The sequence below is a fragment of the Malania oleifera genome, chromosome 9 (genome assembly GCF_029873635.1).
Source record: "Malania oleifera isolate guangnan ecotype guangnan chromosome 9, ASM2987363v1, whole genome shotgun sequence".
NCBI classification, from domain to species: domain Eukaryota; kingdom Viridiplantae; phylum Streptophyta; class Magnoliopsida; order Santalales; family Ximeniaceae; genus Malania; species Malania oleifera.
Genome location: NC_080425.1, coordinates 88,301,514 through 88,320,938, shown reverse-complemented (window position 1 = coordinate 88,320,938; position 19,425 = coordinate 88,301,514). Strand labels below are relative to the sequence as shown.

The following is a 19,425-nucleotide window of genomic DNA, read 5'->3' as shown; positions in this document are numbered from 1 at the left end:
TTTCTTTTCCCCATTCTACAATATGATCATGGAAAAATGACCAACTATATCCTCAGCTCAGGTGTGAGGATTTTTTTTCTTTTCCTCATTCTACAATAAGATCATGGAAAAATGACCAACTATATCCTCAGCTCAGGTGTGAGGATTTTTTTTCTTTTCCTCATTCTACAATATGATCATGGAAAAATGACCAACTATATCCTCAGCTCAGGTTTATGCAGGTGGCATAAGTACAAAAATTAGTAAAAAAAACACATGCAGAAACAACAGCCAATTTAGCCTCTCAAAATTTAAATCACCTAAAAGCAGAAGGATTATGAAAGCAAGAGATGAGGACTATTCTGTAAGCTGGGCCTTCCCATCATGCCACTGCCAGCCGCCTGAATTCCAACATCCAAGCAGGCATATCATTGCAACTTGAAGTCAGCTCTCCATGGTCTTGCCCAACAGGATGTTTAAATACAAAACACATGCAGAAACAACAGCCAATTTAGCCTCACAAAATTCATATCACCTAAAAGCAGAAAGATTATGAAAGCAAGAGGTGAGTACTATTCTGTAAGCTGGGCCTTCCCATCATGTCACTGCCAGCCGCCTGAATTCCAATATCCAAGAAAGCATATCATTGCAACTTGAAGTCAGCTCTCTATGGTCTTGCCCAAGAAATTGCGGAGGTGGAAGTAGAAATGCAGGCTTTGCCACTATATACATAGCCGACGACTTGACAATGGAGGAGCAATTTACGATGTCTGCTTCAATCGTTTAAGCATCATTTAAGTCTAACCTGCAGAATGAGATGCACATCCCTCTTGAAGATGGACCGTAGCTCTTCATTAGCCTCAACGCCTATTCTTCTGCATAAAAAACAGGCATACACCTATTGACCAGTAGGATGCATAAAATAATGACAAACACTATCTAGTTGATGTGATGGTAGATATCAAGTGCATCAAGGCTGCCTTATTGATTGGTAACGATACCAGGCTTCCTTGCACTAAATCAATTAAATCCAGTAGGTAAGCCTTATAATAAGCACTGCAAACAGAAAACGTGGCCACAAAATTGAACTGGGCTTCAATTGGATTCTGAGGAATGAGATCGATGGTTTTCCAAATTATGGGCAGGATTTGGATTCAATTGAACAATCAATATGTGCTCCCTCTTACAGGATCAAATAGGCTTGTAATTCTCATGAAATAAACAAGCTCAGCCTCCCAAAACTATGAGTGCTTCAAGACTACCTCTGCAGGCTGCAGTTGTGAAGTATCTCCACACATGCCAAAGCAGGCCTGTGGATATGATGTCCAGATTCATGAATGGTTTCAGTCGTGTGATAAAACAGGTGAGAAACAGGCTTGTAATTCTCATGAAATAAACAAGCTCAGCCTCCCAAAACTATGAGCTGCTTCAAGACTACCTCTGCAGGCTGCAGTTGTGAAGTATCTCCACACATGCCAAAGCAGGCCTGTGGATATGATGTCCAGATTCATGAATGGTTTCAGTCGTGTGATAAAACAGGTGATAAACCAAGACTGGTTCTGCCACTACTAGGCGTTTGGCTCAGGTAATCACAGGCCTGAATCCTACACCTAGGAATAGAAACTCGTTCCCATTGGAATTTGGATTACCAAAAAAATAAAAAGAACATATTTTTTGGGCATAGTGGTTCCTACAGATTCTGAGGAATGAGATCAATGGTTTTCCAAATTATGTGCTGGATTTGGATTCAATTGAACAATCAATGTGTGCTCCCCTCTTACAGGATCAAATAGGCTTGTAATTTTCATGAAATAAACAAGCTCAGCCTCCCAAAACTATAAGCTGCTTCAAGACTACCTCTGCAGGCTGCAGTTGTGAAGTAACTCCATATGTGCTAAAGCAGGCCTGAGGATATGATGTCCAGATTCATGAATGGTTTCAGTAAACAGGTGATAAACCAAGACTGGTTCTGCCACTACTAGGCATTTGGCTCAGGTAATCACATGCCTGAATCCTACACCTAGGAATAGAAACTCGTTCCCATTGGAATTTGGATTACCAAAAAAATAAAAGGAATATATTTTTTGGGCATAGTGGTTCCTACAGATTATCAAATACCCACCATGCATGATTCTTGGACTACTAAAAGGCCATCAGTGCAGAGAGTTTAACAGCAGAATCTTATTATTCTTGCATGACAACAACAACAACAAGAACAAGCCTTAAGTCCCACCAAATGGGCTCAGCTATATGAATCCCTTTCCGCCAATTCATTCAATCAAAGACAATCTTCAACTTAAGAACTATTGAATTCTTCCTCATTATCTCATTTCAAGTCATTGTGGCTCTGAACCTCCCTTTTCTAGTAACATTAACAATAGTTAGCTCATTCCTCATTGGTGCATTAACCTGCATCTCAAATTCTCAAACCATCTAAGCCAACCCTCCATTATCTTATCTTCTACCGGTCCTATCCCTAACTTATTGCGAATATTTTCATTCCTTAGTTTACCCAAATGTTATACCACTTGTGTATGTTGTTTCTTAATTGTCTAGCATTCTAATTCATATAGCATGACTAATCTTATAGTTGTCTTATAGAACTTTCCTTTTAATTTTAGTGGTATTACGATCTTACAACACATTTGAAGCACTCCTCCATTTTACCAAATGGCTTTAACTCTATATACCACATCTTCTTCAATTTCTCCTTCTACTTGCATAATAGATCCAAGGTAACGAAATCTACTGCTGCTGCTGATTTCTTGATTATCAAGTTTAATTTTATCTTCAATATTCTTCCTTACATGGGTGAAAGTGCATTTCATAGATCCTGCTTGTTTCTACTTATCCTAAAACCTTTAGACTCTAACAATGCTCTCCAAAGTTCTAACTTAAACTCTACCCCACTCCTACTTTCACAATCAAAATAATATCACTGCAAGCAGCTTACACCATGGAATCTCCTTTTGGATATTCATAGCCAGTTGGTCAATCACTAAAGCAAACAAACTGGTTCTCGAAATTGAGCCTTGATGTACATCAATTGTGATTATAAATTCTCTAGACTTCCCAGCAGTCCTAATCCTAATCATTACTCTATCACACATATTCTTAATAACGTCAGTATGTCTGCTGCTTACTACCTTCTTTTTCTAAAACCCATCAAAGAACATCTCTAAGTACTCTATTATATGTTTTCTCTAAGGTAATAAAAATCATACGCAAGTCCCTCTTCTTTTCCCTAACTTTTCTATTAACTTTCTTAACATATAGATAGTTTTTGCTGTCGAACTCCCAGGCATAAAACCAAATTGATTCTCTGAGACCCTCACTCTTTATTCTTTGTTCAATTACTCTTTCCTCGGCTTCATCATATGACTCAATTCCATGATAGTTACAATTTTGAATATCACCTTTGTATATGGGTATTAATATGCTTTTCCTCCATTCCTCCAGCATTTTTTTTTTATTTTTATGATAGTGTTAAATATATTAGTTAACCATATAATTCCTTTATCCCATAGACATTTTAAAACTTCAATTGGGGTGTTATTTTACGAATTTACACTATATATTTCCCACTTTTCATCTTTTAAAGCCATCTTAACTTTAATGGCTCTAATTTTGTGAATAAATCTCAAATTTTTATTCTTATCCTCATTTGTCTCTTCTAGGTTTAAGCTTTTAGTTTGGTTTTCATGAAACAGCTTAGTAAAGTGTTTTCACCACCTCTTTTTTATGTCTTCTATTTTTTTTTACCAAGACATTATCACTCTCATGTTTTATATTATTTACATTACCTAAATCTTTACATTTTCTTTCTCTAATACTAGACAGTTTATATATGTCTATTTCCCCTTTTGTATCTAGTCTAACATATAAATTATCATAAACTCTATTTTTAGCTTTGCTAATGATTTTTTTTTGCCTCTTCTTTAGCTTCTTATTTTTCAAAGTTTTCTATATTTCTACAAATTTGCCAAGTTTTATACCAAATTCGTTTTGTCTTCACTGCTTTTTGGACACCACCACCAGCTTTCTTTGCTACCTAGTACCCTTTCTTTCAATTAACCAAAAATTTCCTCTGTTAGCCTTTTAATAGAGTTAGTCATACTACTCATTGTGTTCAAATCTACTTTATCCCCTATTGTCCAATCGGACCAAACCCCCTCTTTAATCATTTTATTTTTAAGATTTATTATATTTTCTCCCCTCAAACTCCACTACCTAATTATCTTGCATTGATTCATGTTGCTCTTTTTCTTCCATTTATTTGTACAAATATCTAATACTAAAACTCTACGTTGTGAAGTCAAGCTTTCCCTGGTCTAACTTAACTATCCTTACAACATAAACAATCTCCTCACCAAGTTGAGAAAAATCTATTTGGCTTTTATTTTTATCCACTCTTAAAGGCTATAAGTGTTCTTGTCTTTTCTTAAAACAAGTATTCATTATATCAAGATTGTATGGCAAGGTAAAATCTAAAAAAATATCACTGGGCTCATTTTTATCTCCACATCCAAGGCCTCCATGTATCCTCTCATAACCTTTATTATCCTTTCCAACGTGTCCATTCAAATTAGCTCCTATGAATGTTTTTTTAGACCCTAGTATCCCTTGTATAATACTATCCATATCTTCCCAAAATTGTCTTTTAAGGTTTTCCATTAAGCCTAGTTGGGGAGCATCCGCACTAATAACATTTATTATCTCTTGAGCTAAGGGTAACTTGATTTTTATGATTTTATCTACTATTCCTTTAAACTGCATTATCTTTACCTACCATAATTCCCATCCCATTTATGTTTTTCTTTTTCAGTGTACTAAACTTCAAATCTTAATTTTCTCTAACTTTCTCCCGTACCCACTTAGTCTCTTGGAGGCATATTAAACTAATGTTTTTCCTAATCATTACATCAACTAACTCAAAGCTCTTTCCTATAAGCATCACTATGTTCAAAGTTGCCAATCTAATCCTAATTTTACTTCCTTCCTAACCCTTTCTCCTGTCTAAAATGGCCTGACCTAGGCCAACCTTATCCATTTTTCACTACACTTGGATAATAAAAATGCAATGCCCTACTCATAGGGGATGCCGCAATGAACATTTGGCAAGGATTCATATCATAAGGATCTAACAAATTTCACATTGGCTGTCAGCTACCTAAGACAACCCTCCTCCTTTATCCGGGCTTCATACCAATTGTGTATGGGTATAATAAGGGCATTTAGTAGTTTTTTTTGGGTAAGAATGTTTAGTAAGAAAATTGATAGCCATATTACTAATTGCAATAACATAGTTTACTGAAATGAAAAAGGTATGGAAGATAAGTAAGCTTGCAGGCTAAAGGACATTACCCTATTTTAGAGCCTTTCTTCCCCACAAGAATCTTTCGCTGGCTTTCTTTATGAGTGATAAGATGCTGCTCAATCCTAAGAGAACCATCTCGCAACTCCTTCCAATCCATCAATCGATGTTCAATACCATAAGGGATTTCCTAAAATGTCATCAATATTACTTTTCATTAGAATCATAACTTGAAACCACAAATTGTTCAAATCAAACCACATTTATACAGTAAACAATGAAAGAATCCAAGCATTACCTGATGTACATGGTCTAGCAACCTTTCCCGAACAACTTCTAATGATATATTCTTCATAACTTCTTCACTCATGGCGATTGGATCCTCATCCCAAGGTCTTTTAACTGCCTAAGCATAAGGAAAAGAATTAAAGAACCAGAGTTAGGTGCAATACTTAATTGAGAAATGATAAAAATAGGAGGACATCCAAAGTTCCATTGTTTCATTTGAACTTTACAAAGATATATGGAATGGATGACAAGGTGAACATGCTTCTCTCCATTTATGATAATAGCAATGAGAATCTTTCATCAATGGGAATTCAATAAAGGCTAGTTATGCTTATCAAAATCAAAAAATTAAATTATCAAAAACCGAAACTTGAAAAGCCATACCAATCCTAACACGTATCTAGATCCCCAATTTCTCATCTACTCACCTAAGATTGCTCAGCAATTAAGGGGTTCATGAGTGAAATCAATGGATGTCATATCAAAGAGGACACCAATGCTATTGCAAAGGAAGCAGCAAAAACAAAAAAACAAAAAAAACAAAAAAACAAAGATTAGCATTTTCAAAATAAATGAACAAATGAGATGACATTAAATTACTTTTTCAAGAATAATTTCCAGGAGAACCATGTTTAGTTTGAAGCAAAACAACATCAGGAAAGAAGTCATGCTAATGGATGAAGCTACTGGTGAAATTACAAATAATACAAAATGCAATACCCAATGCACAAGGCCCTCACACCATATGGAGTTCTGAAGAGTGCATGATGCATGCTGCATGCCTAATTGTACCTCCACATTTGGAGAAGCTGTTTTTGTGACTTCAGGTTTCAGTGCAACCCCCTACTATTGTTGGGTCAGGGCTCACCCTCACCAGTGAAATAATATATATATACACACACATCAAACAGTTTCCCAGATTACGCAACTGAGAAATAGAATGGAAGCCAGTTTACAACTATGAAAACTGCAGGCTTTTTTCTAGTAACATACTACAATCTGCACATAACAAGTGTGTTTGGGAATTTCAAAAACATTATGAATGATATGCCAAACACCAAAAGCAGTTTGAATGATGTACTAGAGAGAAAGAGAGAGAAAAACTAAGAAAATGATGGTTATAAAGGAATTTGAGAATTTCAGAAACATTATTCAAGATTTGCTAAATCCAAAAACTAAGGGCGATTTCAAATGATGTCCTAGATATGTTGAGAGAGAGAGAGAGAGAGAGAGAGAGAGAGATGGTTTTGTTGCAAACTAAACTTTTTTCAAGGGATTTTCCAACCAAGAATCCATGGAACATGAAAGGGCCTATGGGACTCCAAGTAGATAAAAGCATGAAAATTTGAACAAATAAGGAGAAAAAGGTCATAAGCAAATTAAACAAATAGGAATATGTTCATTAGGCATGCCTGGCAGCTGCTTATAACTTTGATAGCCAAATCCTTCACTTGGGAATACTCATATCGACACCAAGGCATAGGATGGATTTTCCAGCTAGATACTAGACAGTAGGATTTGAGACATCCCAACCCCCACTGCCCAAAGAACATATATATATGTTGGAGAGGCTCATATTGAGCGGAACACACGCACAAGGAAAGCATGGTGCGGAAAAAAAAGGGAAGCTAGGTTGCAGGAAGAAACAATCGACAGTTTGGTCGATGGTTACATCGATGGTTTAGCCTCAGGAAGAAACTGTCAATGTTTTGTCTAAAACCATCGACGGTTTTGTTCGGCGCTATTTTTGAATTTTGAATCAGGAAGATCAATAGGTCAAGGATTCAGAGGCATAAGCTTACAGAGGTATTTGGGAAACTTCCTAATCCCCTTGTACATGTAGGGTTAGCATATAAACAATGTTGTAACCCTGGTTTGAGGATGATAGTAAATTTCAGCCGCATGCCCCCGTGGATGTAAGCATATTGTCAAACCACGTTAATTCTTATGTCTTCGTTTATTTGCTTTCTTTTATTATCTTTGTGCGATTGTGTTTCCGTATTATTCATCACTGGTTGCTGCATTACATGATCTTAACAGTTTTCAGCTGCGCATTGATTTGCACAACAAATTGGTATTAGAGTCAGGTCACAATGGCTGGGATTTCTTCTGCAAAGTTCGGTATTGTCAAGCTCGATGGATTGGGAAATTTCGGACTTTGGCAAAGGAGGGTTAAGGGCTTGTTAATGCAGTGGTGAAGGCATTATATGGAAGGCGGCTGGAAGGCCTGGATGACATGAGTTGGAAGAAATTGGAAGCAAAGGTTATGGCGACTATCAGGCTTTATCTGGCTAATAGTAGTCAAAGGCACAAGGCGCACCGAGGCACAGAGGGTACTTGGAGCAAAGGCATGAGGCGTGAGGTACGAGGCGAGGGCATGCGCCTCACCAATTAATAAAATTGTGTACAATGCCTTTTGGTGAGTAATTGATATAAAAAACACATCAATAGTTATGTTAGAATTTAAAATGCCAAAATATTCAATAGTAATTATGACAACCAAGTACCAAGTGAAACAAACATAGTTCAACGTAAGTAATTACGTATGCAAAATTTCAAGCTTCAAATTAGAAATGAAATAAAATTGTCAGGTTGAAAGCCCAAAAGCATCTTCAATATCAAAAGAAAAGAATACAAGAAAACAGCAGCTAAATTCAGTAAAAAAATGTTATATATTTATATATTTCATAAAATGTAAAAAGTTTGTACCCTTCATTTCCAAACAAATTACAAAACAGCAGCCAAATGCAGTAAAAAATGTTATGTATTAATTATAAAGTATAAACTTGCATTAAACTACATAATTAATTACACATTACATAATATTAACTTAGAGGTTTAATGCAAGTTAATATTATAAGAAGCAGCCGGCAGAAGGCAGCAGAAGTGACGAAGAATTGAAAAATAAGAAGAAGCAGAAGAAGAACTGAAAAATAAAAAGAACTGAAGAAGTGAAAAAGAACTGAAGATTAGGAAGAAGTGAAAAAGAAGAACTGAAGAAGAAGAAGAATAAGAAGAAGAAGAAAAAGACAAAGAAGAAATGACCACTTACGAAGGGTCAAAGCATGGAAGACAAGCTTACGAAGGGCCCTTGGTGGTTCGAACGATCGAAGACGCTCGCGAGGGCTCCTGCTAGTTCGAAATGTCAATGACAAACTCACACTACTGGTTCGAAGGCTGGAACAGAAGCTTCTGCTGATTTGAAGGCTAGAAGAGAACCTTGCGAAGGCTCCTGGTGGTTCAAAGGCTGGAAGACGAGCTTGCCAAGAGCTCTTGGTGGTTCGAAGGCTCGAAGATGAGCTCGCAAGGGCTCCTGCTAGTCTGAAATGTCGAAGATGAACTCACGCTGCTCGTTCAAAGGCTCGCAGACGAACTCAGGAAGGCTCCTGCTGATTCGAAATGTGGAAGACGAACTCACGAAGGGTCGTGGAGCTTCGAAGGGTCGAAGAAGGGTTTCATGCTGGCTCCTGTTGGTTCGAGTCGAATCAGGGCTAAGGCTCCTTTTGCTCTGGCGATTTCTTTATTTAACAGGTTCAAAAAGTTCAAGGCGCGACTCACGTCTCTTGGTACCCCTCTGCACCTCATCACGCCTCCCTACGACTCTTGCAAGTACCTTCAGGTCGCCTAGGATAAGGCGCTAGACTCCTCACCTCTCTGCGCCTCAAGCCTCAGGCGCGCCTTTAACTACTATGGTCTGGCTGATGACATGACATATCACATCATGTATGAGGAATCTCCAACGGCAGTTTGGCTCAAACTAGAGAGTTCGTATATGTCCAAATCATTGACGAACAAGTTGTATCTTAAGCAGAAATTGAATGGGCTTAAGATGTCAAAGATTTTGGATCTGAATCAACACATCAACATATTCAATCGGATCATCAGTTATCTAAAGCGAATTGATGTGAAGTTTGAAGACGAAAACAAGGCGTTGATACTGTTGAATTCCCTACCTACATCTCCTACGTATGAAAACTTGGTTAAGACTTTGACATGGGGAAAAGAAACTCTAGAATTGGAGGATATCACGAGTCCTCTTTTGTGTTTTCATCAAAGGAAGAAGGCCAGCGATGAGAATTCACAAGGTGAAGGGTTATGATGAAGGGTAATCAGGATCGTGGGTGAAGCATGTTCCGGAGCGGACCTAGTAACAATAAAGCTCAGTTTAATTCCAGGAAGAGGAAGGACGTACGGTGTTTTAAGTGCAAGAAAAAGGGGCACATAAAACCAGATTGTCCAAAGAGGAAGATGGGGAATGTTAAAAACAAAGAGGGTTCATCAAAATCTGCGAATGTAGTGGAAGAAGAAGACTCAGAGAGCGGTGATGGTGATATGCTTTCAATTTCATTGGGTTTAGATCGTCTCACAAATTCTTGGATGTTAGATTCGGCATGCTCCTATCACATGACACCAAACAAAGAGTGGTTCACCACGTACAGGTTGATAAATTCAGGTTCTGTTCTTTTGGGAAATGATGCTTCATGTGAAATTGTAGGAATAGGGAATATCATAATGAAAATGTTTGATGATCTTGTAAGAACGTTATGTGATGTTAGGCATATATCGGAGTTAAGGAAGAATTTGATTTCATTGGCCACTTTAGACTATAACGGGTTTAGTTACAAGTATTCAAGTGGGATAATGAAGGTGAATAAGGGTGTTCTGACCGTGATGAAGGGGCAAAAGTTAACAGGGAATATTTATACACTGCTAGGCACCACAGTTATAGGTGGAACCAGTGTTTCGAAAGGTGTTTTCTGGACGCGCCTCAAGGACGTTTTGGGAGGAAAACGCACCAAGGCGTATGTGCAAAGGCGAAACTCCATGAATGCGCATGCCTCAGCCAACAAAGCGTACGCCTCAGCCAAAAAACGGCGCCTTTTTACGCCTCATATGAAAGTCGTACGCCTTTCGATATTCCTAGGTTTAAAACACAATTTTATAAGTCCAAACCCAAAACACACTAAACCATATTCTCTCTGTCTCTCCCGCGAAGCTTTTCTCCTCTGCCAAAGCCAAAGCTTTTCTCCTCTGCTCTATCGCTGAAGCCTGACAAAGCCTTCGCTCTCTCTTCAAAGCCTGGATGAAGCATGACGAAGCCTTGACAAAACATCTGCTCCCTCTCGAAGCCTCTGCTCTCTCTTTCGAGGACTCGACAAAGCTTGTCAAAGCCTTTACTCTCTCTTTCGAAGCCTGTACGAAGTTCAACGAAGCCTCTACCCTCTCTCGAAGCCTCTGCTCCCTCGCGAAGCCTCGACGAAGCCTCTGCTCTCTCTCCCGAAGCATCTGCTCTCTCTCTCTTGAAGCATCTGCTCTACTCTCTCTCTCTCTTGAAGCCTCTGATCTGTTCTCTCTCTCTCTTAGCATCATTTGGCTGTCTTTCAAAGTCTGTCCCATCTGTTCCTTCTCTCGAAGCCTCCGCTCTGCTCTCTCTCTCTCAGCATCATTTGGCTATCTTTCGAAGTCTGTCTGACGGGTCTAAGTTCGTCTCAGGTTTTTTTTTTTTGTTCCATATATTAATTGCTTAAATTAAATCTTGCTGCACTTGCTGAAATGTGTGAAGCTAATTCCAAGGGGCAAAAAAAAGCTTTTTTTTGGAAATATATAAAAGAAGCAGATGGAGAAAAATATTTTAGATGTAAATTTTGTGATCAACGTTGTAGCGGGACTGTCACAAGGTTTAAACATCATTTGGCTGGTACAAGGAAGGGAATGAAACCTTGTCCAAAAGTCCCTCAAAACGTGAGTGATGAGTGCAAGAATGCTCTTGAAAAATTTCAAGAAGAGAATGGTAAAAGAAATGAACTACTTGAAGAGATTGGGCAAGGTCCGGGAGGAAGGAGTCAGAGAGCTAGGTCTAATGTTGGAGATTGAGTAGCAAAATAGTGGAAGTGGTCATACTCCTAGGATTAGAGGCCCAATGGATAAGTTTTCATTTTCACAGACCAAACAATCCACTCTAAACTCAAAATGGAAGAAGGAAGAAAGAAATGAAGTGTGTAGGAAAGTTGGTCGTTGCGTGTTCAACAATGCTCTACCATTTAATTTGATGGATGACGTATATTGGCATGTTATGGTGGATAATATTGCTAATTATGGGTCAGGTTTCAAGCCTCCATCTATGCATGAGATGAGGACTTGGATCCTAAAAGATGAAGTGAAAGACATCGATAGCATGTTGAAAGATCACAAAAAAGCTTGGAAGGAATATGGATGTTCTATCATGATTGATGGATGGACTGATGGGTGTTCAAGGGTCTTAATTAATTTCCTTGTGAATAGTCCTACTGGTACGTGGTTTTAAAATCCATTGATGCTTCTGATTCTATAAAAAAAAGGTGATTTGTTGTTTAAGTATATGGATGAGGTGGTTGAGGAAGTTGGTGAGGAGAATGTTGTGCAAGTGATAACTGAAAATGCGAAAAACATGATAAATGGTGGAAAAAAGGGAGAAGCTCTATTGGACTCTCATGTGCTGCACATTGTTTGGATCTCATGTTGGAGGATATTGCAAAATTGAAGATCCATGCAAGCACAATCCTAAAGGCTAAGCAAGTTGTGAAATTTATTTATAATAATTCCTATGTACTTGCAATGATGAGGAAGCATTTCACCAACAACAAAGAACTCATCCGCCCTGCAGTGACACGCTTTGCTACTGCATTTTTGACACTTTAGAGCATTTACAAACAAAAATGATGCCTTCAATCTATGTTCTCTTCGAAGATGTGGTGTACTTCTACATATGCAAACATGCAAGAAGGTATAAGGACTCGCTCAACAGTTTTATTTGACCAACATTTTTCGCCTCACGTGGCATATGTTATCAAGAGTGCTGTCCCTCTTGTGTGTGTTCTAAGTGAAGTTGATTCTGAGGAAAGGCCAGCCATGGGGTTTCTCTATGAGACAATGGATTCGGAAAAGGAAAAAATTGCTGCAAATTTTTCTAGAAATGAGAAAAAATATGGACCCATTTGGAGAAAAATAGATGATAGATGGACTCCACAACTTCATCACCATTTACATGCTGCAGGACATTATTTAAATCCCCAATTGCGTTATAAGGAAAACTTCTCAAATTGTGAAGAAGGGAACAAGGTATTATTTGAATGCATGGATAGAATGAAGACATATAAGGAGGGGCTAGCTACAAACATCCAATTGGATTTGTTTGATAATGCACAAGGGGATTTTGGGACTCGAGTGGTTGTTGACTCCAAAATGTTGAGAAGCTCAGGTAAAAATAATATTTCCATAAAAAATAGTTAATTAGTAGTACTCTATCCTTGTTTCTTCTTATAACTTGAAACTCAAACATGTTCTTTTTTATGTTGTAGCTAATTGGTGGAAGCATTTTGGGACAAAGACCCCAGAATTGATGAACTTTGCTATTCTTATTCTTAGCCTGACATGTAGTAGTGGATGTGAGAGGAATTGGAGCACATTTGAGCAGATTCATACGAAAAAGAGGAATAGATTAGAGCACAAGAGATTGAATACTCTAGTTTATGTCAAGTACAACACCAAATTGAGGGAGAGAGCTATAAGAGGACAAAATTATGATCCAATATTGGTGCCAAGAGTAGCTTCAGATGATGAATGGATCACAAAGAAGGAAGAACCTATCCTCCCAAAAGATACTTCTTGGGTCGATGATGAAAATGTCCTAGATGTTGATGCTATTAAAGCTTTGCCCATGGTACCTTTTGAAGGAGATGATGCTCAAGCAACACAAGCTTTTGGTAGCTTGCATTCTAATCTTCCTAGAAAAAGGAAGATTAGTGATTCTTGTGAGAACTTGAGTACATAAATATCAATAGTCATTTTTTAATCTAATAATTTATAATTCTCCATTTCTCCTAACTCCTAACCTATAGCTTTATTGAATATGTAGGCACTCAAGACAAAGGCAAGGAGCCAACATTGGAAACAATTGAGAAAGACAATGATGTTGAAGTGGGAGAGGAATTTATTATTGGAAGAACTCCTATTTATTATGATGAAGATGAGGACGTTGATGAAGGTCTTGAGAGTTCCCTCTGAACTTTATTGATTAAAATTTACTAGAATCTTAGAAATTATAATCTTGGATGATGAGGCATTGGGATGTTGTAATTTGGGCTTTTCTCTTCTTTTTGAAAACTTATGGCTTATTTTTAACATGCATTGTTTGAGTTTGTTAGCTAAAACCTAAAATTGCCCTATATGATACTTAAGAATTATGAATGCTATTTTTTTTTCCATTATTCTAACATTTTTCTCATTTTAATACTACATATATAATTTTTTTATTTATTAATCATTTTAAAAATACAGTCCCAAAAGGCTTACGCCTCAGCGCCTTAAGGCTTACGCCTCGCCTCGCGAAGGATAAAGCGCCTCACCTTACGCCTTCGCCTATTAAAACACTAGGTAGAACTGCAGCTACAGAGTTTGAGTCGAATAGTACTGTCTTGTGACATATGTTGTTTGATCATATGGGTGAGCGTGGGATGATGAAGCTTCATAAGAGAAATCTTTTGAAGGGTGTCAAAACATGCAAGTTGAATTTTTGCAGATATTGTATGCTTGGAAAACGAGTATAGGGTGCAATTCATGACAGTCACACACAAAACGAAGGGAATCCTTGACTACATTCATTTAGATGTTTGAGTCCGGTAAAAGTAGCATCACGAGGAAAACATATGTACTTCGTGAGTTTTAATGATGATTACTCACAAAAGGTCTGGGTATACTTCATGCAGCACGAGTCAGAGACATTTTTCAAGTTCAAATTGTGGAAAGCTAAAGTGAAAAATCATACCGAGAGAAAGATCAAATGTCTCAGGTCAGATAATGGTACTGAGTACACTGATTTGAGGTTCAAGGAGTTATGCGAGCAGCATGACATTAGGAGACATTTCACAGTACGCAAGACACCACAACAGAATAGTGTGGCGAAAAGGATGAAACGAACTATAGCTGAATGAGCTCGGTATCTTAGGTTGAATGCAGGGCTTGTGTAGAACTTCTAAGCAAAGGCAGTAAATATGACGTGTTTCTTTACTAACATATCACCAAGGGCACTACTAGATGGGAAAGTTGTGGAAGAGGTGTGGATAGGCAGCGCGGTAGACTACTTTGATTTGAGAGTATTTGGATGTCCAGCCTATGTGCACGTTTCTAGTGAGGAGAGATCGAAGTTTGATATAAAGTCTAGACAGTACATCTTTCTAGGGTATCAAAAAGGAGTGAAAGGGTTCAAGCTATGGGATCCGAAGGCAAATAAGGTGGTGATCAGTTTAGATGTGATTTTCGATGAGAAAGCAATTCTGCAACGTACTCAGGAAGAAGAAGAAAAACAAGTGCTAGAAAACTGCAGCAGCAATGAGCATGTGGTGTAGGTGGAGTTAAAGACTCAAGGTAGAGATAACAATGTTCAGAATGCTGAGAGTTCTAGCTCAGGAGACCAACAGCATCACAGTTTTGCTATAGACAGGCCCATACGCACTATCAGGTCACCCCCTAGGAATGGATTTGATGATCTTATTTCTTATGCACTCATTACCAGTAATGGGGATCCTACTACTTTTCAAAAGGCGTTGCACAGCCAAAGGAAAAGTAAATGGATGAGTGCTATGGTAAAGGAGATGGAATCTTTGCATAAGAACCAGACGTGGGAGTTGGTGGAGCTTCTAGAGGGGAAGAGAGCAATAGGTTGCAAATGGGTGTATAGGAAGAAAGAAGTGGTATCAGAAAAAGAAGGAGAAAAGTTCAAGGTTCAGTTAGTAGCAAAGGGTTACTCACAGAGGAAATGAGTTGATTATGACAAGATCTTCTCCCTTATGGTCAGACACACTTCCATCAGAGCAGTGTTAGGATTGGTGGCGCATTTTTACATGCACTTGGAGCAGATGGACATAAAGACAACATTTTTCCATGGTGATTTAGAGGAGCTGATTTACATGGTACATAGCCAAAAGGGTTCAGTAAGCCTGGACAGGAGCACTTGGTCTGTAAATTGAGGATATCATTATACGGGCTGAAGCAGTCTCCAAGGCAGTGGTACAAGCGGTTTGATTACTACATGATCCAGATTAGCCACAGGAGATGTGAGTATGATTGTTGCGTGTATGTGATGAGTCTGAATGATGGTTCACTTATTTTTCTATTGCTTTGTGTGGATGACATGTTGATTACTGCGAGGAGTTTGACTAAGGTCAACAATTTGAAAACCTTGTTGAGCAAAGAGTTTGACATGAAAGATTTTGCTGTAGCCAATAAGATTCTTGAAATGGAGATTCGTAGGGACAGAGCTTCAAGGAGATTGTGGTTATCTCAGCAGAGCTATGTTAGGTGAGAACACCGTTAGCGAATCATTTTAGGTTGTCTACCGCCCAGTGCCCAAATACAAATACATTCGTGACATGTCAAAGGTCTCATATACCTATGCAGTGGGGTGCTTAATGTATGTTATGGTTTGTACAAGACTAGATTTAGCACAAGTTGTTAGTGTGGTGAGCAAGTTTCTTTCAAATTTGGGTCGACAGCATTGGGATGCAGTCAAGTGGATTTTCATATACTTGAGGGGTACTATAGACTATGGCATCACGTTCGGCAGACAACAGGGTGATCCTTCAGTGGTAGGATATGTGGACGCAGACTATGCAAGAGACTTGGATGACAGAAGGTCTACCATAGGGTACATATTCACCCTTGTGGGAAAGCCTACTTGTTGGAGGTCCATGGTGCAATCACTCGTTGCATTATCTACTACTGAATTGAAGTATAAGGCAGTGGCTGAGGCTACCATGGAAGCGTTGTAGCTTGAAGGATTGGTCAAGGAGCTGGGTATTCAGCAAGGTTGAGTTCAGCTGCATTGTGACAGTTAGAGTATCATTTCTTTGGTGAACCCAGTGTATCATGCGAGGACCAAGCATATAGATGTGAGGTTTCACATGATCAGGGAATTGGTTGCTTCTGGAGAACTACTACTTGAGAAAGTTCATACTTCTGAGAATGCAGCAGATATGTTGACAAAGTTTGTTACCACGGACAAGTTCAAGCATTGCTTAAACTTGATCAACGTCTCCAAGTGCTAGATGGGAGGCATCCCAACCTACTGTCCCAGGTGAAGCTACGGGTTATGCTTTCGTATTTCTCGTAAGTGGTAAATATTCACCAAGGTGGAGATTGTTGGAGTATGTGGCTCATATTGAATGGAACACATGCACAGGGAAAGCATAGTGAGGAAAAACAATGAAGTTGGGCTGCAGGAAGAAACAATCGACAGTTTGGTCGACGGTTTAGCCTTGAGAAGAAACCATCAACGATTTCAATCTTCGTAAGAAACCGTCGACGGTTTGCAAAAACCGTCCCGTCGACGACTTTGTTCGACACTGTTTTTTTAAATTTTTCGCGAAGATCAGTAGGTTGGGGATTTGGAGGCATAACCTCCAGGGGTTGATACAAGGGTAATTGGGAAACTTTCTAATCTCATTGTACGTGTAGGGTTAACATACAAAAAATGTTGTAACCCTAGTTTGAGGATGATAGTGAATTTCAGCCGCTTGCTCCCTTGGACGTAGTCATATTGTCAAACCACGTTAATTCTTGTGTCTTTGTCAATTTACTTTCCTTTATTATTTGTGTGTGATTGTGTTTCTGTATTGTTCATCGTTGGTTGCTGCATTACATGATCCGAACGGTTTTCCGCTATGCATTGATTTGTACCACAATATATATATTACATGATCCGAACGGTTTTCCGCTATGCATTGATTTGTACCACAATATATATATATATATATATATATAATAAGATAAATTTAACTCCCACCACTTCATTTTGCAGCCAACATCCAGCAGCCATATTAAGTCCACATAACACTGTTTATGAGACAATTCAAAATTTATAATTCACCATTTGCAAATGGCATAGACAGAAGGAGGTGAAATGCAACTAAAAAAATACAAACTACAATTTCCCAGGATCAAATTAAATTCATTACAAACAGAAAATTCCAATCATCTCTAAGAAAGCACCTTGGGTTGGTTCAATAAATCACATTTCATGCATCTAAAAAAAAATTGCTTTTACCAAGAAAGAAGGAATTTAAATAACTAGATTAAATAAGGTTACAATAAGATAGGGAACCAATGTTTTTAGGCAATCAGAAAACTGTAGAACAAGGTTTAGTCTGGGGTGTGATCACAAACAACATCAACAACAATCACTCTGAAGAAAATGCATCAAGGAATAACATTCTGAGCTGGAACATACTTTCGAAATGAAGAATTAAAAGAAAAAGACAAAAGCTTGCAAACAAAAGGAGGCAAATTATTTATGTTAGATTACCACATTACCTAAAAGTTTAAGCTGTTAGGTTGTGGGTTGACAATGTATAGCAAGCTTTATTAACACTACTCCGCACGTGCAGCCCGACAGCACGTAGAGAAATAAACACATGATAAATAGCACTCATGATAGCGAACACAATAATTTTTTTAAATACCACACAGTAAACGCGGACAACAAGATTAGAACCCAAGACCTCTTGGTAACCAGCTCCGATACCATATTGAATAATTGGGTAAAATGGAAAATGGAAGACCTAAACTCAACAATAGGTCTCTCCCTCTATTTATAATATATGTCAAGAACAATAGGAATGGCCATAATTCCCTTACTTTGTTACTAACTTACCCAAACTCTTAACAATTAATAATAATATTAAATGACTAAATAACCATTAACACTCCCCCTCAAGCTAGAGCATATATATCATATGCTCCTACCTTGTTACAAATGAATTTCACACGAGCACCTCCCAAGGCTTTAGTGAACAAATCAGCAAGCTGAAACTTGGACTTCACCTAAGTGGTTGTAATGAGCTTCTGTACAAGTTTCTTTCGAATAAAATGACAATCAACTTCGATGTGATTTGTCCACTCATGGAAGACAGGGTCTGAGGCAATATGAATAGCAGCTCAATTATCACACATCAACTCCATAGACTCAGAATGTGGAAAACCTAGTTCTTTCAACATGTTCTTCAATCAAACAAGTTCACATGTAGTGTGCACAATAACCATAGTTTTATATCACGGTAGCGGGTAGCGTAACGTAACGGTAACAAGTGTAACGGGAAGCAGGAGTAGCGGATGTTACATAACGGGAAGCGGGTGTAACGGCCGTGAATTTTTTTGAAGCACGCACAACCTTGTGCATATTAGCGTACTTGCATGTTTTAAGCTTTTGGCCATTCTTAGAAAGGGTTTTAGTGTATTTTGGACCCTTTAGTTCGAGTAACTAAGTTATTTGGTAAGGGACAAGTTTACATTTGTTTTAAACCATCATTGATGGAAAATTACGTGTGTGTGAGTATTTATACTTCTCATTGTTCTTATCTGTGATAAATTCTTATGTGTGCTAAATGAATTAATAAAATAAAATACACTATACACTCCATTAATCTATTAGACACATAAGACATACGAATAATATAAATATAAAATAGCTAGAAAAGAAAGAAGGTTGAAGTTGAAAAATAAAGAACATAAATATCACATTACTAATATTATTTAAAAAAAAAATTCCTAACAAGTTAGTATTTTGAAATTGTTAATTAATGCATCTATTGTGAGTTATTAAAGAAAAAGTAAATTTTGTATCATTGTCATCCTCATTATAATCTTTTCCCCCTCTTGCCACTTGGTATATTGAGAATGATATATGAAAGAGAGAGAAAAAGTGAGAAGAAAAAGTAAAAAATAAATTATTTTTTTGGTGTTAACAGTCCTATAGCGGTTACGTAACGGCCGTAGCGGCCTTTACGTAACGGTCGCGGTCCGTAACGGCCGCT

General features: G+C 38.0%; 1 protein-coding gene across 2 annotated transcripts in view; it reads right to left on the bottom strand.

The window, feature by feature from the left end:
• Positions 1-108: 108 nt before the first annotated feature.
• Positions 109-19,425, bottom strand: part of LOC131163627 (GTP-binding protein ERG) — a 33,433-nt gene continuing 14,116 nt past the window's right edge. The window contains exons 6-9 of one of the 2 annotated variants that reach the window (XR_009139077.1): positions 5,592-5,695; positions 5,344-5,483; positions 553-854; positions 109-438 (exon numbers count right to left, since the gene is read on the bottom strand). Coding sequence is in view for 1 of the 2 variants with exons in the window: in XM_058120248.1 (XP_057976231.1) it covers positions 770-854; positions 5,344-5,483; positions 5,592-5,695 (329 nt within the window). In the remaining variant the exon portion in view is untranslated. Of the gene's footprint in view, positions 855-5,343; positions 5,484-5,591; positions 5,696-19,425 lie in introns of both variants that reach the window. The other variant, XM_058120248.1, reaches the window with a different exon arrangement.